General features: G+C 37.9%; 1 protein-coding gene, 1 long non-coding RNA gene and 1 pseudogene across 2 annotated transcripts in view; 1 reads left to right on the top strand and 2 right to left on the bottom strand.

Moving 5' to 3' along the window:
- The window catches only part of LOC114473681 (cilia- and flagella-associated protein 44-like), a 44,013-nt gene that overhangs the window by 15,623 nt on the left and 2,457 nt on the right, over positions 1 to 25,933 (top strand). The window contains exons 17-31 of the mRNA XM_028463446.1: positions 9,542 to 9,704; positions 9,811 to 9,941; positions 11,201 to 11,406; positions 11,487 to 11,625; positions 13,220 to 13,370; positions 14,683 to 14,924; positions 15,008 to 15,233; positions 15,316 to 15,513; positions 17,126 to 17,324; positions 17,423 to 17,527; positions 22,653 to 22,780; positions 22,867 to 22,983; positions 23,704 to 23,890; positions 23,992 to 24,152; positions 24,245 to 24,379. Coding sequence (XP_028319247.1) covers positions 9,542 to 9,704; positions 9,811 to 9,941; positions 11,201 to 11,406; positions 11,487 to 11,625; positions 13,220 to 13,370; positions 14,683 to 14,924; positions 15,008 to 15,233; positions 15,316 to 15,513; positions 17,126 to 17,324; positions 17,423 to 17,527; positions 22,653 to 22,780; positions 22,867 to 22,983; positions 23,704 to 23,890; positions 23,992 to 24,152; positions 24,245 to 24,379 — 2,488 coding nt within the window. The remainder of the gene's footprint in view (positions 1 to 9,541; positions 9,705 to 9,810; positions 9,942 to 11,200; positions 11,407 to 11,486; positions 11,626 to 13,219; positions 13,371 to 14,682; positions 14,925 to 15,007; positions 15,234 to 15,315; positions 15,514 to 17,125; positions 17,325 to 17,422; positions 17,528 to 22,652; positions 22,781 to 22,866; positions 22,984 to 23,703; positions 23,891 to 23,991; positions 24,153 to 24,244; positions 24,380 to 25,933) is intronic.
- LOC114473094 (uncharacterized) lies at positions 2,930 to 3,489 on the bottom strand. The gene is made up of 3 exons (XR_003675217.1): positions 3,351 to 3,489; positions 3,161 to 3,268; positions 2,930 to 3,070 (listed from the first exon to the last, which is right to left on the bottom strand). It is a non-coding gene; the product is annotated as an uncharacterized LOC114473094 (long non-coding RNA).
- On the bottom strand, positions 17,971 to 18,088 carry LOC114473879 (uncharacterized; annotated as a pseudogene).

The raw sequence follows: 25,933 nt of genomic DNA on the forward strand, positions 1-25,933 counted from the left end.
CATTTAGGGGATCTGAATAAGGGTAATTATATTAATAGAGGGTTATTGTTTATGATGGTGTCTGTTAAGAATTATTTGTGTAAATATTTATGTTGTACTTTTAATATGTAAATCAAATGTCACCCCATGCTTGGTACAGGCTAATTAAAGATGGACCTGTATATAGGGACCTCCATTCTGGTCAGTAGTGAGTTGAGTGGAGATTGAAATGCACTGTGCTTGTGGTGCCAATGGAAAATAAAAAGACAAAAACCTGATGCATCAAAACTCTGGAGCCTGGTTGCCTCATTGATTGCCTCCACTGCTACGGTTGCTCTTTGACACAGCCGTTCCAGGAAATAGCGATGTTTAGTAATTTGGGCTATGAAACACTCAAAATGCGGACACTTTCAAACTTATAGGTATTGTAGGCTATCGGAAATGGAAAAATAAATAATTTATAAATATATTATAAATAAAACAAATTGACCCTTGGGTAGGCACTGCCTTCTTTGCCTACTCTGACTGCAAGTCACTGATGTTTTGATATTTAGGTGTGTTGGGGGCGGGGGCAGGGCAACGATGAGAAGAGCAGAGGATTACAAGCCACTGGGGAATGCTGTATGCTATGCTATGTGTTATTTTGACTTAAATAGAGCATCCTCTTCTCTGACCCACAACAGCAAACCTCCAATGGTCAAATAAGTTATTGATAAAACCGTCATTACAACTACAAGTACAGTGCCTGTCGGAAGTATGTATTCATATAGTGGAGGCTTAAGTAGAGTTGTCAATTATGGCCAAAGAAGTATGTGTTTGAAGGTTGGATGTACAAAGAGGTGTGCATACTCTGCAGTGTTATAAAGGGGTATATGTGCGGGTGCAAAAAAAACCTGTTTATTTAGTGTTTAACATTTCTTAGTGCAGGGCTGGTGATTTGTGTGTGTGTGTGTGCGCGTGCACATGTGCGTGTGTGTGTGTTAAGAAGATACACTTTTTTTACTTGTCTGTCATTCATACAATGTTTTGTATTTCCTGTGAAATGGATTCAGTGCAGTCAATAAATTCTGAATTTTTTCAGTGACAGATATCATAATATATGATATCGCTGTATCGTGATATAATTGTTACCGTGGGCAATGACAGTATCATATCGTGAGGTACCAGCCCTAATATACATGGGTGGGCATCGTCTTGGTGGGCTGGTCCGGTCCGCTATGTTTTATTTTTTTTTTTAGACAATATTGGTCTAAAATTGGCAGAAATGTGAGAACAATTTTAACTGGCGTGAATGTGGATAAATTGGCAAAAGTAAGCATGAAATATGGTGAAAAGAGGTTAACAGTAACAATAATGGGTCAACATATGTGACATTAAGTGTAAAAGTGGTGGAAAGGGTTTATCAGTGCAGAAAAGGCATTTCAATGTGATGGGGAAGTGGCAGAAATGGGAGTAATGTCGCAAAAATGCATTAAAAGGAGCAAAAATATGTCAAGAAAAAAGGATAAAATATGGAAAGTTTGACGTAGCTGCAGAAAAAGGGTAAAAATAAGCCAAAATGGCCTCAAATTGTTTAAAAAAAAATGACTTAACTTGTGCAGATATTTTAATCATACTCGGCACATTTTAATGACTTACTTATGTTTGGCTTCCATTCAGCTACAATAACATGTACGTGCTGAATGATGTTAATCAAATGAGTCGTTAGCTGTTGATGAATAAAGCCGATGAGCTGTGGCAAACAAGACATCTCTGTAAGTGACAAAAGTATCTAAAACAGAGGTATAGCTGTGGCCTCACAGATCGATAAACCAATGATCAGCAAAAAAAGATGGAAAAGGTTGAAACTGTTGCTCGAAACTTTGTTTTGATGTCCACTGTAAACATTTGGTTTATTGACATTGTTGGAAAAGTTTGGCACATTGCATTGTGGGATGTGGTATCCCGGCATAGACGAATGCATAGAAGGGTTTTTACTTGATTTGAAGTATCACTTTTGATTTCTTTAGAATTCGATAGAAACTGCACTTTTTCTTTAATTTGTTGGGTTTTGTGTTGTAACTAGTAAAACTCCTGTAGACTGTTTTAACAGTGTGAATATTCCTTATGTTCAGTGTCCCTGTTGTGATATTCTGTATTATCTCAACTAAAAATAGCTCCATACTTTTATTTGTTGGTTTTCAAGTTGATTTCCTCAGTTTGGCTCTTGTGTGTGTGTGGCCTGTTATTTGAAGGTGATAAATCACTCTGTTATACATTTTATTTAAGTAAGCAGAGGAGTAAAGAGTACTGATATATCCTACTCAAATAGAAGTACTGAATGAAATTGTACAAGTACAAGTACATGTAAGTCATACATAATTAAAAAATCAAGTATAATTAAAAATAAGCTTAATTAAATATTACAGTAAAGGTTTCTTGTTACTTTCATCCCCACGTTTATTTTTGGTGATAAATCTTACCACGGTTCCCTTGCATACAGTAAACATCTCATGTATAAATTTAAAAAGGAAGAAACCTAATCTTGCAATTTGGAACTTAATTACTAAATACCTTCATCTAATGCTGTTTTGGCACAGTGCATTACGTTTAATCTGGTTGGTCGGCTATGATGTGATGCATTTGATTGTTGTCTGGTCATTTCATTTTTTGTAGTTTCACAATGTCTGTTAATCACTTAAAAAGTACATGTACCATAAAAGCAACTCAATTCCAGTAACGTGAGTATTTGTAAATCTGTTACTTTCACCTTTAGTGGTTAGTGATGGTGGACGTATTATTTGCTTAAATACTTAACTTAAAAAGGGGTAGTTAGACATGTGTAGAAACAGGTGGTGTGTGTCTGTGAGTTCACGTTTGTATTTTTAAATAAAAAACTTAAATATTTAATTTGACATTTTATTTACAAAACGTGTGATTTACAATAGAAGAGAGAGAAAGTCCAGTAGGTGCTGTTGGTGCCGCTGATGGTGATTAATGTAGGGTTGTTGAGTGGTGTCCATGTTTTCTGATTCCTGTCTGATGGATGCTGGGGTGATTATTTCTTTTTCTCCTCACGAACTTTGGGCGACACTCGTTTTTTCTTGTGTCTCTAAAATCAAACATAAAACTTTTCGTCAGCTGATAAAACACTTTCACCGTCATCTTTAAGGTTGCTGTGTCAACATGTATGTGGACTTACATAGTTGATTTTATTACTCCAGTCGGGGTTCGCAAATAAGTGCAGGAGAGAATCCACTCTGGCCTCTTCAACATATACTTCTCTTTGTTCTGGTGACAACAATTTCCACTGTAGAAAAGCATCAGTCACACACACTTAGGACCAGAGTTTAAAGATCACAGATGATTCCTGGAAGAACAAATGAACTTACCCGTTGACCGAGGTGTTTATTCACCACAGCACTCGTCCTCGTGCCCAACTCCGCCTCCGCAGATGCCCTGTTCTTTTTTAGGAAGTGCATGAAAGCGTTGAGGGGCTTTTTAACATACGGCTTGTGTGTCACCTTTTCCTTCCTTCTGAGAGAACAAATCACAAATACACAGTGTAAAAGCATGGTCACGAGTCAGTCACAAGACATACTTATTGTGCATCCTGCATGTGGACGACATTAGGAACAGGAGGGACATTTATGGTTCCTGGATTTTGTGGTTACCGGTTCTCAGCTTCAGGCAAGGCGTCCATAATTTGGGTGAAGTGTGTCTGGCCCTGAAGTTTTTTGGTAGCATAAGCGTGATCATGAAGGACTGTGGAAAGATGATTCTGTTGGACCCCGTATTGGCCACCAATTACGGCTGTTTGGTCCTGAAAGTGTTGGGCACAGTCACATTATTAAGTAGATAATTCTACAGAAGAACAGAAAGGGTCAAGATTTTTACCTCATCAATACACTCCTGCCGTTCTTGCTCTTCAAAAAAATCAAAATCAAAAATGTCCTCCAGGATCTGAGGGAGGAAAGAGGATCAGTGAGCAGATCAGTGACATCATGTATTAGTAACAGGGTAATGTAAGCATTAGATCAGTGATATTTACAAGCATTTTACATGAATCATGCAGAGAACCACAATATTGGCATCAATCATCCAAAGTTAGAGAAAGAACTATTGAACCAAAGCCTCATCTTTAAAGAGTACCTCACCCCAAAAGCACTTTTTCTGCTGAATACATATGTATTTTGGTACTAAGTAGTGTTGTTGATTGATCCTGGTACAACTCTCAACATTTTAGTCAAAGTATTTCAATTTGTTGTATTTTGTTGTAAAATGTCGGAGTGACTACCCTCAATGTGTTAAAAACCCACTATTACAATTGATTTTTACTATTGGCAGAGAACAAGATCATGTGATGTTTTGGCACCATCTTGCATCACAAACAAGCACTGTTAGTAACTCAGACGCAGTGTTTACATGATAGATGCTCCGTCGGTTGCGTGTCGGGATGAAACAGCGACCGACCAAACTGTCCTTGGAACTTCTGTTTTTCAACAAATCTGTTTGTTTTTTGTTTGTTTTTTTCATTTTTGATATTTTATTGTGAGTATTAGTTATTGTGAGCCCTATATCATATTTCATTTCATATTGTGCGTTCACCATTTTCTTATACCTTTAACTTCTACCAATATAAATTCACTGATAAAACAATGACAGGAATATAGAGCATAATTTGTGTTTCATGATGTCTTACGTCATTAGAAACTGGCTTTTGAACATCAGAAGATTGACTTGGGGGGTTGTTCAACACATCTGAACCCTCAGAATGGAGACGATTCCAGTCCTCTTTATTCCACTTCATCTTGATATTTGGGCTGATGTGAAACAAAGCAAAGGAAATAAATCAGCTGCTGAGGCTCATGCACAGCAACAACACCTTGCAGAGACCTTCAACTAAACTTAAACTAAACTATTCAATGTATCTGTTCCATTATGTCTAACAGTGACATGCTGCCTCTAACTCTGCAGTGTGTTCTTATTTGGCTCATGTTTAGTTTCTTTACAGTAAACATGATACAAATAGAAACATTAACACACACTAACTGGGATCTATTGCAGTGTAATAATTCACACACTAACCTATGTTCAATAATAACATGGTTGACTGCTAAACAGCTGCTCAAATTTATCACAGCAAAGATGAAAGACATCTCATTGATATCAATAATGGTTACATTGCATTTGTTTGTATTGATCAATTCTAAGATGTTTATGTAGAAACTATTAGAAGCAGGCCGCTGTCACATTAAGTTTGGAAGCATAATCTCACATTAAAATCTCTTACTTTGAGTTGTTTGAAAAAGTCGTCTGAAAGCTGTTTTGCAAACTTTTGGTGCAGATAAAACACAAAGTTTTCTCAAAATCAAATAGCAATGGAGAATATTAAGGGAGATTCATTTCTGTTGAAATAACTGAAGAATGAAGGTTTTCTATGCTGGAGATGAAAGTCAGCTGCACTTCAAAGGCAAGTTGGTTTGTTTGTGCAGGTTGCTATGGAGCACAGAAATATGGAGCACTTGGTTTCTATAACGATCTGTTACAAGTGACTCAATAGTCTCAGGTCATCTACGTACAGTGCCTACCCTAAAATATATCAAATATAATTAAAAAAAACCTAAATTTACAAAATAATCTTGCTCCGGCAGGACCCGGCCCAAATTCAGCTCTGGTACTGCTGCTGCTGATGAGTGTAGTGTCGTTGGTTGGTTTCCATGTTTACTGAGTCCAATCAGATGGATGTTGGGGTGTTGTTGCAAACATCTCAGCTTTCCCAGCTTTGGTCCGACTTCGTTTCCTTTTGTTTCTCTAAAACCAAACACATCAAACTTTTAGTCAGCTGATTACACACTTTCACCGTTATCTTTAAGGTTGCTGTGTCAACATGTCTGCATAGTAGACTTACATTTGATGTTGTTAGTCCAGCCAGGGTTCTGAACGGACTGGAGAAGAGCATCCACTTTGGCCTCAGCATTATATAATTATTTTTTCCTTGGTGACAAAGATTTACTCTGAGGATGGACAACAAGAAAAGCTTCAGTCAAAGACACACTGAAGACGAGAGATTAAAGATCACAAATGATTCATGGAGGAACAAACTAACTTACCCGTTGACTGAGGTATCTGTTCACAACAGTGTTCACAACAATATAAATTCACTGATAAAATAATGACACAGGAATATAAAGCACAATTTGTGTTTCATGATGTCTTACGTCATTAGAAACTGGCTTTTGAACATCAGGAGAAGATTGACTTTGGGAGGTTGTTCAACTCATCTGAACCCTCAGAATGGAGATGCTTCCAGTCCTCTTTATTCCACTTCATGTTGATATTTGGGCTGATGTGAAACAAAGCAAAGGAAATAAATCAGCTGCTGAGGCTCACACACAGGAACAACACCTTACAGAGACCTTCAACTAAACTTGAACCAAACTATTTAATGCATCTGTTCCATTATGTCTAACAGTGACATGCTGCCTCTAACTCTGCAGTGTGTTCTTATTTGGCTCATATTTCGACTCTTCACAGTAAACATGATACAAACAGAAACATTAAACACACACAGGCAGATGTGATTGGTTAAAAATGAAAGGTTCGTTTTTTTCCATTGGCCGAAGTTAATACAGGTTTACAGCTGCTACAGTTAACAGATTTTTTCCGTTCCTTTTTCAGAGCACATAAGATCTTAATTTCTGTCAGGACATAAAGAAAATCTCAACCAAAAACTTAAAAAGTGTTTCTGGAGGAAATCGCCTACCCTTGCTTTAAGGGCTGAAGTAAGTTAGTATTTAAAATATAGCAAATTTTCCTCATGTAAAATTCAGAGTGAAAATATTTGATTTATGTGTAGAAATAGTATAATATAAAAGTATTTCTGTTGAGAAATTGTTAAATTGAAATTGTAATATCTATAATTGATATAAAACAAGGAAAATGGTTTCAGGATATAAAAGTAGACCTAGTTTTCTGTTTGGTTAATGCCTAATTTTACAGATTACTTACCTGCATTGATTTAGTAAAAAAAAGTTTCAAATATACTTTTACCAAATTAAATGTATGGTATGATGTGAAATTGTGTTTATTTGAACTTACCTTGTTTGATGACAAATTATGAACTTATTTACATTGTGTTTTGTGTTCAAAGGTTTTCACCTTTCTTGTCACTGGAAAGAATAAAAGTAAGAACGAGTGAAATCCTGAGTCTGGTCAAGTCCTTCCTTTTTCAAGTGTGGGAAGCCATGACGTTATAAAGACACTTGACACATACATTATTATTGCAATATTCAACTACACAAAAATAATTATCTTTTAATTTACTACTTTGTATGCACTCATGTCATAATATAGAGGCAAACTCTACACCTAAAAACAATTATTTTAAAAAAAAAATATGAGAGAATGCAATTTTTTAACGTTCAAGCGGTTGCGCAGGCCAGAATTATAAGACTGTGACAAAGACTGTAGGACAACATTAAAACAGAGAAACAGTGAGAAAGAAAATGGAGCACTTTCTTGTACGGTCGCCCGTGTTATTGTACATGATATGAGTGGTAACACTTTATAAAGGCTATTTTGCACACAATCCGATCCTATCCGATGGATAGTCGTTGTCACAGTTGGCATGGGTCGTCTTGAAGTGCCGCCAGACATTTTCCTTTGAATGTGCCATGCCTTCCGATTATCTGAAGCGCCTTTCCATAATGAGCAACAGACCCTTCTCATATTAGGCGCTGTAAGCAGCAGTGCCGGAAAACGTCACAAAGTGCCGCAAACTGTCACAGAGTGCCTTAAAGTGTCGCAAAGTGCCGTAAAGTGTCGCAAAGCCTTGTGTGTACAGTTTTTAACGGACATTAAACAATTTATTCACTAACTATGGATAGATGGGACACGGACCGGTTGAGTTTGAGGAGTGGGCCGGTTGTGGCCCATGGGCCGCCAGTTGAACAGCACTGGTTTAAAGCATCAAAGTCATGAAGTAATTAGATCACAAACAGTAAGGTCTTTTAATGGCAAAATAAAAAAATAAAAAAAAACAAGAATCAACAGAAGAAAGTTCATTTTTAGTTCTAAACATATTTTGGATGTTTTTTACACACACACACACACACACACACACACACACAGATAGATATATAGATAGATTATTATTGGCACTTTTTGAAAATAAAACATTTTCCCCATATATTTTCAGATATGTATTACAACATACGCGCATCTTGCAAAATCATGCAATAGAAAATGAAACAATAATGGAAGGGTTAGAACGCACATCTTTATTTTCTTTAGTGAGCAAGAATGTGAGTTTCTGAATCTGAATTTCCTTCTTGCTCGCTCCTCTCCTTTGAGGTGGTAGCAAGTGCTGCAGTCATCCACAATGTCTTCCAACTCCTGATGTTGATATTAAGTTATTTTGTGACTCACTTACAGAAGTCTTATTAACACAAATGAGGCTATCTTTGGCCATAAGTTAGTTCATCATATATAACCTTGGGAGTTCAGCCATCTCCCTCAAGGCAAACATGACAAAACCATCACAGTCGCTGTTGTAGAAGTAACGTGAACAAAGTTAAAGGGCCAACATCACTCTGCTTTTCACTTTGTCATTAGTAGAGCCTTCCACTTCATCACTATCATGCGCTAATGACATATGCACACTGACATTTTGGATTTGTGGTCAACTTTCCGTGTGTTTAAACATACTGTAGAAGGAGAGTTGTTTCAATGTGGTCTTTTACTTCATTCGTAGGCGGTATTCAGAGTCTAAGGACATGTTGTTGTTGATATATTTGAGGCAAGGTAGCTCAAATGGGGCATGCACTACTGTTATGCTGCGTTCGATTGCACTCGGAACTCAGAAAGGTCCAGGTCGTCAATTCGAGCTAAATGTGTTTCATTCAGTAAGCTCAGAAAACTGATGTTTGTTTTGATATTATTCAAGGAGCAAAATGCCTATATATTTTATCTACTTGAGGGTGAGAGAGAGAGAGAGAGAAACGTCATATACTTTAAGTATGACTTAAACGCACTAGCGAGGGGAATCCTGCATGCTTCATTGAACCATAGGCTGTAGAAAGAAAGCATTGAATTATAGGGCATCATTATGCAGAGCAGAATTTAAATGAACAAAATTGGAATGGAAATGCTACTATAAAGTTATTCTACATTTTCAATTAGACAACACTTAAAAGTAAAAGTTGAGGAGAAAGTGACTGTTTACATCTCACGGTGTAAGGTGCAATTTTGCTAAGACGTCATTTTGATCGACTCGGGCTGCCTACATCCTGCCCAAATTCCTGAGTCGGCATCCCGAACTCAAGGGCTGTTTTATTGCACTTTTCCAATTCGTTCTGTCTGATTTATCCGGGTTTTGGGTGCAATCAAATGCAGCATTATATCCATTCCTGGCATAAAAGCCTGCAGAAGGTGCTTTAAGTTTAAAATATTAAGAGGGCTACAATTTTCTATCTATGTCTATTTATATTTCTGTACCACTAAACCCATCTCTGAAAGATTCAGGTATGTTTATTGATAACTTGGAGAACTCCTAACAACCACCTTCCTCTTCTTCATCTAGTTTAGAGGCAGCCAAGCAGAGGCAGGTAAAGGACCACGTGCGGCGAGATGCTGCGCTAACGGTGACTGAAACAAAAAAGAAACTCCATGAACTTCAAAGAAAGTTCAGACAAGTGCTGGATGAAAACCTGAGCTTACCAAAGCATGTTTGCCTCAAACCAGAGGTACGGTACATACAGTACATAAACATCTGAATATACGATCTGTGTGTATCACTCTGATTCAAATTACAATTTGTGTGTGTGTGTGTGTGTGTCTGTTTATGTGCAGGAGTTGCAGATAAATCATGGTTTTAATGAACAAGCAGAGCATTTAAAGGCCCAGCGAGTCTCAGAAGTCAGGAGGGAGTTGGCCTGGGAGGAGGAACGTTGCTGCATAGAACTCAGAAAACGACAGGACTGGTACACACACACACACACACACACACACACACACACACACACACACAGTCAAATAATTATTCATACAGTCTACTTTTAATAGATAACGGACACATACAGTTCTCAAATAATGGAGACACTTCTTTCGGAAGGAAATTTGTCTTTTACCTCATGTCAATTGCAATTCAATAATGCAGCCATACTAGTAGATGTTTTCGAAACACCTGACTGTCCCCCTTTGCGACTAATAGAAGATATCATATCTTAAACCCAGTTTGAAAAAAGTGTCAGTTATTTGTGAACTAAGTTTTTCAAAAACTTGATTGTCACCAGAAAAATAAGTGTGTTGTATTAAGAAGAAGATTATACACATTAGGATCTTGGCCAGGGAGTGATTCAAGAAAAATACATAATTTTATTCAAAGATTCGCATTTTTACTTTATCATGCCTAAAAAGACTTTCTTTGACAAACGGCAATGGTTCAAGAATAACTGAACAACCATAAGATAATGATTAAAATAATGCCATTTAGTTGTTGGAAAATTTTACCTGTAATATTTTCCAGACAAATAAAAAATAGTAAATAAATACATGAAACAAATACCTAGATATTCCTGTATTTAGAAATACAAATTTACCTAAATGTTATATTGCAATAATAATTATTATGGGATTACATCTTCAGTCTTAACTTACACCTTAAATACCAAAGATTCACCTTGGATTCTAAAAAGCAATTTCACATGTAGCTGAGTAGGCTACTTGTAAAATTGCCAAACCCAGATATTTTTAATTGAATGAATTTTACAACTCCAGAGCATTAGAAAAACCTTTGCCAATGAGTGCTATACTAGCCTTGAATATGGATCTCTGCGGGGTATTACCTGTAGTTCTAAATCAAAGTTAAAGCTTCTCTTTTTCTCTATTGCGTATGACTGAGAGGGAGACTTTGGTCATGTTGCTGTTAACGTAATGTGTTTGTTGCTGATTTTAATGTTCCTATTGATTTTTAGGCTGTTAAATGTTTTCTGTTGCAGTTTTTGATCATGTAAAGCACATTGAGTTGCACTGTGTATGAAAAGCGCTATACAAACAAATTTGCCTTGCCTTGCCTTCTACTGTTGATGTGTTGGGAAAAGGATCCTACGACTTGTGACTTGATGTTCTAACATGGATCACTTGCAGCCATCACTCAATGATATGGCAATTCATAACATTATTTCATATTTCGCACCTCTCCATTAATAATATTGTCTTTTAATTGTCTCCAATTTCATAGGAACCCTCTGGAAATCAATGTGGTCACAGTGGTTGCTATTCACAGCAGCCACAGAGTGTCCACCTACCCTCTCCCATCAGTGGCCAAGCCTCTACCTGAGGCCATGAATCAATGTCCTCCCACTCAGGGTAATGAGATAAGAGACACTGCACCATCAGGAAAAAAAACCTTCAATCATACTTCAAAAAACAGCAACAATCATGAGGGTGAGAAAATCTGTGTAATACACCCATTGTCACAAAGTCGCACACTGTACTGTATGTGCATTTTGCATGTGCATCTCTAGATACAGATGTGCCGCCAGTGGTGCCAAGAGCAAAGATTAAATTGGGAGATCGGCAGGAGGAGAGACTCCAGAAAGCTGCAGAGAAAGCCCAACAAGCTCGAGCTAAAATTGAGAAGAGGAAGCAGGAATGGGCCCTAATGTGAGTTGTTCAATTCAATTCAATTCAACTTTAATTTTATAGCACAAATTACAACAAAGTCATCTCAAAGCACTCAACAAAAAATAGTCCATAGTAAGAAAGATAGAACCCAACAAGATCCATATGAACAAGCATTTAGCGACAGTGGGAAGAAAAAACTCCCTCTTTTTTATAGGAAGAAATCTCCAGCGGAACCAGGTTCAGAGGTGGCAGCCATCCGCTTCGACTGGTTGGGGTTAGTGAACAGAGGGACAAACTGAATAGGATAAAAGGACAGTCCATCCAAGTGTTCCAGACTAGTTGAGCAGCGAACCATTGATCAGTTCATCCGAGTGTCCCAGACTATTTGAGCCGGGAGCCATCAATCAGGAACCGCTATCTCCAGCATCAAGACACCTGAAACAGTAAAGAGAGCGGAGGGCGAGGAGAAGGCACAGACTGCAGGAAAAACATGATACACTATGATACACTCCTTCCTAGTGGTTGGGTTAACATTAAACGTCTTGCAGCATCCACCATGGTCAGAAATGCTACCACTACAGACAAGGTTTTGTCTTGTACTGGTCGCACGTATTGATATATGGGGTGGACACCAGTGTAAATGATGTGAAGCAGTGTGAGCAGTATGATGGGTTATGCTAGGAGGGACAAAAGTGGGGGGTTGTCTACAACCCGGCACAACTGTGTCTGACTGGACATCATCCCATTGCAGCCCATTAGAGCTATGTGTAGATGGTGGATTGTATTTGAATATAATGTTGGTTTTCTACTACATAATCTTAGTTTTTAGTTCCTATTTTTTTAGGTTTAGGGCTTTGTTCCTAGTAGTTAGGTCAACGCTATTTTACGGTATATGCTTTAGAAAAGGTTTTGAGTTTAGCCTTAAAGGTGGAGAGACAAGCAGCCTCCTATACTAAGACTGGGAGCTGGTTCCAATGGCGAGGAGCTTGGTAGCTGAATGATCTGCCTCCTGTTCTGCTTTTAGACACTTTAGGAACTTCCAGAAGACCAGCAGACTGAGAGCAGAGTTGTTGTCACAAGTAGAGATTGTATTTCAAGCCTTTTAAAAACAGACAATCAGTCAGAACTATTTAAGCATCAAAGGCTAGGCTAACAAAGCATTGCCAGATCAGGGGAGTATTTCATAACACATAGATAGCAGATTTAAGATTTATCCAGGAGGATTTGCGATGTATCTTGGATGAGTTTAGCTGAGATACTGTTTCAAACAAGCACAAAGTATGTTCTGTGAATACATATATATTCTTGGGATGAGACGATACACTGGGTTCACAGTATGATATGATAAATGACAATGGGCTTGATATGATGAAATATTTTTGAAAAGAAAAAAAGACATAAATTGCAGTTAGTAAAATAACTATGCTTTTGTTTGCCTTTAGTTCTGTACTTACATTCTTAGTCTTGGTATGACCTTTGAACTCAATGGAAAATTAATAAATAAAAACAATCTGGTGTGTAGTAGATTGTGTGACATTTTTTTTCTAATCAGATCCCACCCTCGGCGATACATCTTGTGATGTTTTAGTATTGCAATATCAAATGGTAACAACACTGATTTTTCTTCTCTCAGTTATTCGGAGAAACCAGAAGAAGAGCAGGATAATCTGGAGGATGAACAGGCACTTCTGGAGGCCAGAGAAAAGATGTGGGACATCCCTAGCAAAAACCAAATTGAAAGCATTGAGAAGAAAAAAGAAGAGCTCATGGCTTTGGAGGCACATGTAAACACACATTTCTGCCAGTTTAACTCTTTTGGAATCATGTCTCTTTTTATTTTAATGTACCCAGTTCAAAACTGCTGAGGACAATAACCAAGATTGTTTTGACAACACAGATAAAAATGTGATACATTGAAGATGTGTTTTTTACATAAAACGCAAGAATTTAATCACAGAGGTTGAAATTACTGCTCACAAGTTTGTTGTTGACTTTAGACTAGACAGTGATTCATTTGACTTTATTTTTGTTCTGGATTGTTTATGCAGTTCACGATGGAATGTAAATTTTGGCCATATTTAGGTGTTTCCATGGAAAGCCAAAATATCAACATCTACCATTGTTTTGTCAAAAACTTTAAGTCTGCGAAAACACTAGAAATAACACTTTGGCAGTTTTTTTGGGGATGGGAACAATTCTTGGATGAAATACAGGTAGCGGCAGTATAAAAAAAAAAAAAAAAAAAAATGTGTTAGGGATTCAAGTTGGACCCCAAAGCAGAGACGGAGACAGGAAAGCTTTAAGAATTTATTTTACAAAAAAAACGAAGTGGCTGAGGTGACGGAGGCTAGCTGGGAGTGGACGGACCCAGGAACGCAGTGAGGCACAGAAGATATCCTGAGCACAGGAGGTAACAGGTAAGTATCAAAAATCCTTAGTGATCAAACAAAACAGCTCTAACATTACCGAGCGTGACGGAATTTTCTGGCAGCGTGGAGAGGACTGAACAGAGCTTTTGTATCAGGCTCATCAACAAGGATCAGGTGTGCCTCGTTGCTGCAGGTCTCAGCCACGCCCCCGTCACCCAACAGCCCTGCAGAGAAACAAAAAAACAAGGGGGAGGGGAAACAGAACAAACCCTAACAAAATGTTCATTATCATCCACAGCAGCTTTATGAAAAGATCACTTTTGGACATAATTTCCTTTACAAATCCAGAGAGCAAGACTTTATTAGAACCTAAAACAGTGAACTGATGAGAGAGGTACCCTGAGTTAAACAAAACTGTTCTTCCACATTAGCAGCTACATCAGTAGTTTTTAACTGCGTTATAGTATTTCACTATTGGTGCAAACCAAAACCTGTACAAGAACATAATGATAAATATGTTTTACAAAGAAGTTTAGTATTTTAAAATGTGTCATTAGTACATTTTTTAGGAAAAGTTTTAATCTAACCTGTCAACTACAGTATGTTTTGTGACTGCAAAGAGAAAACAATTATTCTTATCTGTCATGCAAATTACAAAATGTGGACATAAAAGCTTATTTCTGAGAGGAAAATAATTAAATTACTTGTACTTATTTTGACCCATTAGATCTGTGAACAACAGGCTGAGATGAATCAACACATTTTGGGATTGCGGCACTCCAAGGTGTGCCTGGTATCCTCATTGCATGCTCAAATTCAGCGGCTGCAGAATATCCAGGACCGCCTCGCACTCAACCTGCACCAACCTGTGCCCGAGCTGCCCAACGTCTTACCAGGGGAAACTCCACAGACAGAGCTGCAGATTAACAGATCCAACCTGGAGCGATATGATGTTCTTGGAGAAAATAAGTACAGAGACTCAGATTCAGGATAATCTATAAGCTCTGTTACTTGTTTTTAGCGATACTGTAAATATGTCTTTTTGGTCTTAGGTGGAACTTTGTACATCAGGAAGAAAAGGAGGATCAAGAGAGAGCTGCCAGTTTATCAGATCAGCTGCAGAAAGTGGAAAAAGATAAGAGAAGAAAAGAATACAAGACCAGCAGAGAAATGGAGAATACAAAGCATGAAGTAGCAGAGCAGATTGGAGTAAAAGAGGAGCTTCAAAAGGAAGAAGAGCTCCGACGGCTCTACGAGCAGGACCTTCTGCTGGAGCAGGTAATCAATAATGAACACTATTCAGTCATGAAATGCTGTTCTTGGCTTCACCATGTGGATGCATTTCTCTTCCAATCTCTAGATGCGGAGGTGGGTCAGTCAGTTTGATGCTCAGCTGGTGTCGCTGCGCAGCCAGAAGCTTCACATCGATGACCATCTAAAACGGGCCGAGCTTTGTCGACTGACGCACATTAAGGAGATGCTGCTGCTGAAGCATTTTGAGAGCAGGAAAAGCAGTTTGCAGATCACTGAGCGCATCAAGGAGGACAACAGTGTAATGGTGAGAAGAAGTTCATCTAGATCAGTGGTTCTCAAACTTTTCACAGTCCTGTACCCCTTCAGACATGTTCCCCCCTACTCCTGCACACTTAAAAAAACATAATAATGTAATGTCCTATACATTGCATCCGTGAAATTTGTTTCAGAATTTTACCTATCCTGTTGATATAATAAAAAAAAAGTATAATCATCTGTAAGCACACAAGAAAACTTCTTATTCAGAATGATCACTTGTTCTCTTTAATTTTATTAATTAGCCTACTGGCATTTTCAGTGAAAAAAAAATGTTTTTTTTATTTTTAACAAATCTACCAAATATTTGTTGAGTGAACATTTAGCAGTAAAACAACATATTCATCACCCTAAAACTGTGAGATACAACTCGCTACAACTTTAATGAGAAGGGTGAGGTTGAGAGGATGCACATCACTCTGTAATGTTTGAATGTTTGTAATGTTTATGAGTCTTTAATCGTTCTCCATCAAAATTCTTGCTCTGTATTATGTTTTCACGTTTGTCAAAGCTAAAAAATCTACTTTAACACAAGTACGTGGTGGCAGATGGCATCAAGCATGTTTGGCTACCGCAAAGCTATGAAGCTCCTGCCATATTTGTGCTTTTTGGATAAGATTATTTTTCTGTCCCCACTAGAGGGTAGACTTACAGAGGCCAATGTGTCATTTGTGGCAATGCCTGGAGTCTCCATACTGCTGCTCTATTTATATTCTAGTTTCCAATGTTGTCACACTGTTTTTATTTCTGACCCATGACAATTTGCGTACCCCGAGATTGGTCAGTGGTGTTAGGCAGGGTTGGGGTCAATTATGATTGTAATTGCGTAGTTGATAATTAATTACATCTATTTATTTAAAATTGTAATTGTAATTTGAAAAAAAATGTTTGCTGTTGTAATCATAATTAAATTGTAATTGAGTTTAGATAATTGACTTTATAATTGTAATTGCCATTAAAATTCTACAAAAATTGTCAATTATAATTTAAAGCAAAACTGGTGTACCATGTTACAGTTCTACACATATACTCTATAGTTAACAGTTCTTAAAATATGTTTTATATCAAGCTTTCCAACATCTTACCGTTTAAAAAAATATATAAATCAATACCCCTTGATTTATATATTTTTTTAAACGGTAAGATGAAAAAGGCACAGAAAAAAAAGGCTCAGACGCACACACCAAAAATATTGAAACCTATATTTTCATTGATTAGGAAGCCTAACAAGGTAACCAATAGATAGGAAAGAAATGAGATGATAGATATATATTTTTTTGTGTATTTTACAGCTGATTTCTTATTACGCTAATAAAAGAGAATGGTCACCTTTTATTAGGTTATTTATTTCAGGCTCAGTAATTGTGATTATTTGTAATTGAACTTTAGTAAGTAACTGAGAATGTAACTGTTATTGACTTTCTGAGGATAACAAAAAAAAATATTGTAATTTAATTTTAATTGTAAAAAATTCTGGTCATTGTAATAATAATTGAATTGTAATTGTAACTGAGAAGTGTAATTGAACCCAACCCTGGTAGTAGGTTAATGTGCATCTGAATAATATCAATCATCTTCTATCCTTTTCTTATCCCTGACAGGCCAAGCTGGAGCAGTGTAAGGCCCAGCTTGAGGAGAAAATGAGAGACATAGCAAAGATTCAGGAGAGCGAGAAAGCGCTGACTGCTGCGTTCAAGGCTTCGCTGGGAGAAAATGAGTTTGAAAACTTTCTGATCAAAGTCTTTAAGAAGAAAATCAAACGTGTGAAAAAGACGGAGATGGCAGGAGATGATGAGGAAGGTGAGGGGAGGTGACACAGTGTGTTAACCAGAAAAAAAAAAACTATTCCATTAAGCCACAAAACCCTGATGACTCACCCATCATCCATGTGTTTGTAGAAGAAGACAGCGATGAAGAAGACTCTGATGAAGTTAACTGGAATGAAGTGCAATATAGTGACACAGAGGAAGAAGATGTTCTGAATGACAGCGTTTGTCCTCCAGGTCTGAACACTAAAACAGTGATATTTAACACACAGTTATAACTTTATGAAGAACTACCTATAATGAAGCATATAATCACATTAGTTTGGAGCCCAGAATAATAATTGATGTGACTAGATCTTAAAGGTATTGTGGACGATGTTTAACTTTTGGGTGGATCATCAAAACTATTGGTCCTCCTAATTGTCAAACATGTTTATGTAAGGATTTTCACTTACCGGTGGTGAGTCTGACATAATGATAATACATCAATTTTATTTAGCACTTTTTTGGACGCGCAAAGTCGCTTCACAGAATTAAGGGATTATTCTTTCACTCCACACTTAATAGTGGTGAGCTACTATTGTAGCAGACCAACCACCACTCACTCACACACTGCATTCATACTAGGCAATGTGGGTGAAGTGAGACATAATGACAGATACCACTGTGGTGACTGTCCCCCACTGTGGCACCTGGAATTCTCAGTGGTCTCCCATCCAACTACTAACCAGGCCCAGACCTGCTTAGCTTCTGAGATCTAACGAGATCAGCCAATGACAGGCTGGTACGGCCACATTGTGGGAAAAGTGCAAATCTTACGTTGATAAGTAAGCTACTATGACCGATGTCCACACCAACTTGTAAGTAAGTAGGCGTGTCACACAAACAGAGAGCGTTTCTTTTCTAAAAAATTGTCCACAATACCTTTAATATAAAATTCCAATAAAATAAGTTTACAATATTCACCTATTCTTTTTTTTTTTTTAATTCCAATGAGTTGTGAGGTAGGCCTTACATGGATCCTAAAAAATTTCCAGAACATGTTGATGGCTAATATTTTGGAGGCCATTAGTTTTGTTGTTGTGTTCTCTAAACCATCACTGAACCAGGGTGCTGCTGCTTAACGTGTCACTTCAGACACGTATCAGATATTTCAACACAGCTTTTGTGGTGTTGTGAGCTAAACTACTACAGAGCCGGTCAATTGGGAGTTATTTAAATCTTTGACTAATTATTTGCTCAGAACTGATTGCTTTTTTCTTCTTCTTTTCCTATTGGCTTTTTCCTTCAGTGCTGGCCACAGTGAATCCTGTGCCTTCATCTAACCCTATCCTCTACAACACAGTTACTCATTGCGCGGCTCGCGAGCCTCATGCGGCTCGTTACGCTATAATTGGCGGCTTGCATTGTAGCTTACAGTTTCACAATGCCCATTTGCCTTTGATAAGTTGTAATAGATTTCACGCAGCTGAATCACGGAAAGCGCGAATGAAAGTAGGACACACTGTAGCCGTGGTAACACAGCCAAAACTTGACAGCGGCTCACGTCTGCAGGCAGGCAACGTATGCTGCCTTCAAGTGCTATCGTAATTATGGTTAATACCAAACATATTTTAAACTTAGTGTCGTTTTATTAAAATACTGTTATTATTTGGTTTTAACTCCTGAGAGCAGATACTAGCTAGCAGTCTAAAACATTTTAACCAATAGCAGTTCAGGACAGACTGGGTCCGCTATGGTTCACTTCACTATGACAACAAAAGCACTTGAACACGACGCGCCGGACATTTCCACTTCACATGAAGGCAGCAGTAAGCTCCGCTAGCTAGCATAAAACACAAAATGGACCGGTTTTTAATATAAAAGGGACAGAAACGAGCTCAAACACCAGACAGACAGACACACAGTGTTGGAACGAATAGTGGAGCAGATGAGGAAAATGAGTCTGAGGAAGCAGCAAACAAAAATCAGCACAAAGACACCGGAGAGGGGACGAGCAGACAAACGGCAGGTGTAACGTTACCCAGCAAGAAACGGAAAATACGAAGCATACAAGATGAGCACAGAAAATTTCAAGATAAGTGGACAGACGAATTCTTATTTGTTCTGCATGGCATGAACCCTCTGTGCTTAATATGCAAACAAACCCGTGTCGGTTTCAAACGAAGCAACTTGGAGCGCCATTTCAAAATGGCGCATCCACAATTCAATGAAAGTTATCCGTCTGGCAGTGAAATAAGAAAGAAAAAAATAGCACATCTCACTGCTTCACTTTGTGAGCAGCAAAATCTAATCCACCGGACAACTTCCACTGCAGAGCGTTTAACAGAGGCGTCTTATGAAATAGCGTGGATTTTGGCGCGGGCTAAAAAACCCTTCTCAGACTCAGAAATAGTGAAAGACTGTTTTTTGGCTTCAGCAGAAATACTCTTCACAGACTTTGACAACAAGGACGCCATCATTAAACAACTAAAAGGGTTACAGCTCTCTGATTCAACAATAATGAGGCGAATGGAAGACATCGGAAAGGACATACGTGGCCAGTTGTTGGCTGATCTGCGTGCTGCACCTTGTTTTAGCATCGCAATGGATGAAAGCACAGACTGACGTTGCTCAGCTGTGCACTTGGGTGAGGTTCCCGAAAGAAAACTCTTTTCAAGAGGAAATGTTGTGTTTACTACCACTCTGTGGCCAAACAAGAGGTGAGGATATTCTTAATGCGCTTGTAGTATTTTTTGAGGAAAATCATCTCAGCTGGTCCAAACTTGCAAGTGTGTGTACTGATGGTGCTCCAAGCATGCGAGGCAAAGAGAAGGGTCTTGTTGGCCTCATGAAGAAAAGAGATGAAATCGGCAATTTCATCAGCTTCCACTGCATCATCCATCAGGAGGCACTGGTGTCAAAGCTCAGAAACAGTGAATTCCTAAATGTGATGCAAAGGGTTGTGCATGTGGTCAATTACATTGTTTCAAGAGCACTACACCACAGACAGTTCAGAGAGTTAATCCAGGACTATGACACAGAGTACAGTGATTTAGTGTTGCACAGTGAAGTAAGATGGTTGTCCCGTGGAAGGGTGCTGGAGCGGTTCCTGAGCCTCCTTCCTGAAATCAACAGTTTTTTGGACCCCAAGGCGAAACACCAGCCAGAGCTGAAAGACCCAAACTGGATCATACAGCTGGCCCTCCTTACTGACATTACCTGTCACCTGAACACTCTCAACTTGCAGCTCCAAGGGAGAGACAAACTTCCAAGTGACATGCTGAGGGCAGTCAGAGCATTCGAAAACAAAATAACTTCTCTGTGGATACCTGACAGAGAACTCATCCACTTCCCTAAACTCAAAGCAACAACCACAAGGGACCCATCTCTGCAGCAGCACTTCAGCTACAGCAGATTTGTTGAAGTTTTGGAGGAGCTGAAGGGTGAGTTTGAATCCAGATTCAGTGATGTGACTGAACATAAGGAGATTTTCAATTTTATTGAAAACCCCTTCCATGTGGATGTGTCCTCCCTCACGCCAACCATCACACAGCTCTGCCCTGATAATCGTGCTGCTCTGGAGAGTGAAATAATTGAGCTGCAAACAAATAACATTCTCCAAGTTGAACTCAGAGCAGGTGTTGGCCACTTCTGGAGTTTGGTTTCTGAAGCAGACTTCCCCACTTTGAAACCACTTGCACAGAAAGTGATGTCTTTCTTCATGAGCACATACACCTGTGAGTCAACATTTTCGACCATGAACATTATCAAGAGGAAACAGAGAAACCGACTGACCCATGCTCATCTTGAATGCCTCACTGTGATTGCAACAACAAACTACAAATATAACATGAATAAAGTCAAGGGCATGCATGCCAGCTTCCGCTCATCCCAGTATTAAAATAAATCTGGTCTTAAATGAAAATGTATTGGCCGTGTTATTTCTTTTTTGTGGGATGTCCAATTTACATTTGCAAAGGTGACTTAGTATGTTGTCGTAAAAGTGGCTCGCCTTTTGATTTTGCACTGCCAATGTGGCTCTTGTGAAAAAAATAGTGAGGATCACTGCTCTACAACATCTTCTCTCACACCAACTGACTTCATGTTCTCTCTCACTACATCCATAAATCTCCTCTTTGGTCTTCCTCTAGGCCTCCTGCCCTTCAGCATCCTTCTACCAATAAATTCATCATATCCCTGCTCTGTACATGTCCAAACCATCTCAGTCTGGCCCCTCTGACTTTATCTCCTAAACATCTAACACGTGCCATCCCTCTGATGTTCTCATTCCTGTTCTTTTCTATCATCGTCACACCCGAAGAGAACCTCAACATTTTCCTGTCTTTTCCTCAGTGCTACTGTCTCCAAACCATACAAAATAGCTGGTCTCTCTATTGTCTTGTACACCTTTCCTTTCATTCTTGCTGATGCTCTTTTGTCCACTACTCGTTCCCATTACTTCAACGAATGACGCATCAACTTTTCCCCTCTACAGTTGCCCCAACAAAATGGGCACCAGTACATTTCTTCTAACTAATTGCTTATTGCATTTTCAAATATGATTCATTTCAGCGGACACCACTTGGTAAAACCAAGACTTTATCAATAACTAAAATAGTCTCATTTAATTGTAAGTTACAAACTTTACATTTTAATCTAAACCAATAAATATACATCCCAGCACGAGCCTGCCTCAGTTAGCTGTTACACAGATAAATATGTACAATTTACTCAGACTGAGACTGTTTATTAATGATTTATTAAAACATTAGAACATAACAATCATAATCTACTGAACGGTAATGGGGAATTTCTAAATACTACTACTACAATAACAGATAATATAGCACAGCATAACGCGTGTTTGTGAGACAGGATGAGAGCTGGGTTACAGAGGCCTCATAACCACATGATGATGATGATGATGTGTTTGTGGCTGTAAGATGGTCACATGAATTCATATGTTGTGGGATGTAAACATAACAGGGTACAGATTAGCTGCATACATACAATGGGATTTTCTGGATTTTTTTCTCATTTTGTCTCTCATAGTTATGGTTATACCGATGATGAAAGTTACAGGCCTCTCTCATCTTTTTAAGTGGGAGTACTTGCACAATTTGTGGCTGACTAAATACTACAGTATTTTATACATTATTTTGAAACCAGTCAACATTGAACATTCTTTGACATCTTTTTCTTACAAAAGTGATGAAATATATTTCAGAGTCGTGGGGCTGAGGTTATACACCTGTACTAAATTCTGTTATACTTCATAGAAGAGAGAAAACTTAGTGTGATCAGTTTAGTTGAACTTTCATCTTTGCAGTTCTATACAGTAAATATTTTGCATTACATTGTGTGTTTGTGTGTCCTTAAGGATGTGAGCCGGAGCTGTTTGAACATGCTCTGCAGCAGCGTGAGCGTCGACTGGACCTGGAAGACCTGCTGATGGAGGAGAAGGAGGCTGCTGAGGTTTTAAGGAAGGAGTGTGACACACTCAAGAAGGTCAGACTTATCCCACATTTGCGTCCATTGTGTTTTATCACGTTTTCTCCACATGTTTTGATCAATGGTTTTTCTTGGGTCTGCAGGAAAAAATGTTGAAAAGCAAGCGTAAGGCAGCGGAAAATGACCTGGATATGATTACCAGAGAAATACAAGAAAAAATGAACAAACTGGATATACTAGTTCCTGTCAAACTGCACCAGGTACACTATTTAGCATAATGATGGAATACATGAGTGATACACATTTTAAAGACCCTCATTTTGAAAAAAAATAAAGTGGAAAGAAACACTATTTAGTGCAGTGGTTCCCAACCATTTTTGGAACATGACCCCATTTTGATATCAAGTATTTTTAGCGACCCCAAAGACATTTTTTTCTAGAATTAGTTTGTGATCATGTTTGACTAAAGTTTTTTTTATTGCATTTTATTTGAACTAGATTCACCAAGTGAAAGTATAGAAATACAGTTGTTTAAGATTGTGTGTTTTAATTTAAAAAAAAGAAGAATAATTAAAACATTTCAAAAATCTATTTTAACTTTTCGTAAATTTCAGACAATATCATTTAAACTCCAAGCGACCCAACATGGGGTCCCAAACCCAAGGTTGATAACCACTGATATAGTGGCTCCTGAATAGATTAATTTCTATAGAACTTTCTTAAAATCCTCCTATTACCAAAATAAGCAAGAAGTACAAGATTTAAAAAAAAAAAAACATCATGTGCTATGTCTTGATCATGAATAAAGATACCAAGAAACTGACTCAAAATATACAGAACATTGCTTAAAGGTTCTGTATTCTATTTGAATTTATTCATGATTTATTCCGGAACATGAGGTATACAATTTCAGAAAAAAACACATCCAAGCATTTCACAGCCTGGTATCTCTTCTTTTTATTCTGTGATCTGTGAATCAGATTGAGTTTGTCATAGATGATGGGATGCCCAGAGACCTGAGCCAAGCATTGGTGCTTAACAAGTGTGAGTTGACCAGGCTACAGGAGGGCATCCAACAGCTGCAGGCAGAAACTCTCCCTGAGAAAGACCTCCAAACTCATGCCAAGATCATCTCTGATCGCAGGGACATGAAAGCCAAGATCCAAGGTATGGCCCAGGCCAACAACTTCAACTCCACCTGAAACTCTGAATACATAAAATGTCTATATTTTAGAAACATCAGTCAATCCTTTTTTGTCTGTTTGTAGTGTTGGAAAAAAAATGTGACGAACAGATGATGTCAAAGTTTGGGCGGTTGGTGGATTTGGAGGATCTTCAGACTCTGCCAGAAAACAGGAGGCATGAGGAGCTGCGGCACGAAAAACTCCTAAAAGAATCTGCATGTGACAAGCAGATCAAACAGTTGGATGTACGGTCACATGTTGGTTGTATCTTATTTTTGGCTTGGGTTTGAACAATGGACTGAGCTTGTCTTGTGGATTTTTTTTTTGTAAATTGTAGGTGAAGATGGAAGAGGCCCATCAGGCTTTGATGAAGGTGATCAATTGTAACACTGAACATCGCTGCAGCTTGCTTAAGGCTTTGCAGCAGAAGAAGGAACTGGAGGATATTCACAGAAACAGGCAGAGGGAAACAGTGAGTTCAAGAATATAACCGTTTTACAATACAGTAGTCCCTCGTTTATCACAGGGGTTATGTTCTAAAAATAACCCGCAATAGGCAAAATCCGCGAAGTCAGCTTTATTTTTTACAATTATTATATACTAGTACAGTGCCCGTCGGAAGTATGCATTTATGTGGGAGCATAAGTAGAGTTGTCAATTATGACCAAATGATTATGTGTTTGAAGGTTGGATGTAAAAGAGGTGTACATACTCTGTACTCTGTAGTATTATAAAGGGGTATATTTGCGGGTGTAATTTTCCTGGTTTATTTCTATGGGACATGTGCATGATAAATGTGTTTGTTGTTGTTTTTTACTCACTTTTATATTTTTGCTTTTTTTTGAATAAATGTGTTTGTTTGTTTTTTTTCCATTTTAAATTTTTTTTTGTTTTTTGGAGTCGTGTATTTTTGTATCTTTCTGTTGTGTTTTTGTGCATTTTTTGAATAAATGTGTTTCTTGTTTTTTTTTTTCTTTTTTTAATTTTTTTTAAATTTTTTGTTTTTTGAAGTCATGTGTATTTTTGCATCTTTGTGTTGTGTTTTTGTGTATTTTTTCATATTATTGTTTTTGTTGCCATTGTAGTGTCATTTTGTGTATTTTTTGTGTAAATATTTAGTTTTGCGTATTTTGAGCCATTTTCATATTTTTGTTGTATTGTTCTTTAATGTATGTTTTTTGAAGTCGTTGTTTTTGGTTGCCATTGTAGTGTGATTTTGTAGTCATTTTGTGTACTTTTTGTATAAATATTTAGTTTTTTGTCTTATTTTACTCATTTAGTCTATTTTTATAATAAATAAATACCGTGTGTGTATGTTCCTGTGAAATGTTTGAGATGCTGATAACAAAACTCCACAGGCAAAACAAAATTTAAAGCTCCAAGCTACATGAGTGAGTAAGTAAATGAAAATATTATCTACAATTCGGCTATCTTTTTTAAAAACAAAAATCATTGTTTACCTTCGAACCGAGTGGTCAGAGCTTTACTTCCATGCGTGGCACCACCGAGAATCTGCAGTTTTCCAGATGGAGTATTGAACGGGTTTAGTTCAATACCGACTCTAGTAAAACAGTGAGCAATTACACGGACAGTTATTTTATTTAAACAATGGGAAACTTGTCGGTAAAAGACTCTGTGACTAGCGACTTAAAGGGGACATATCATGCTAAATCCACTTTTTTAGCCCTTAAATGCATTTTGATGTATATTTAGAGTGTTTAGAAGCACAGAAAAGTTCAAATTAATCTCTTCAGGTGCTCCATTGATATCTTTCTATTCTGTTTTGGTCATATTTTTCAATCTGTTTCGATGTTTCGATTCTCTATTACGTTTTTTGAACAATAACGTCAGTGGAACAGCAAAATTAGGACATCGACTCCAGGCCCAACACTTTGAGCAATCCGCCATTTTTATTTCATGCTTTTATTTTGTAGTCCAAGCTCCAGGATGCAGAAGTTACGAGAGGATAAGTCAAAATGTTCGGTTGTTGGATGTAGTAACCCACATGCTTCATTACACCGTCTCC

The sequence above is a fragment of the Gouania willdenowi genome, chromosome 12 (genome assembly GCF_900634775.1).
Source record: "Gouania willdenowi chromosome 12, fGouWil2.1, whole genome shotgun sequence".
In the NCBI taxonomy this organism is placed as follows: Eukaryota; Metazoa; Chordata; class Actinopteri; order Blenniiformes; family Gobiesocidae; genus Gouania; species Gouania willdenowi.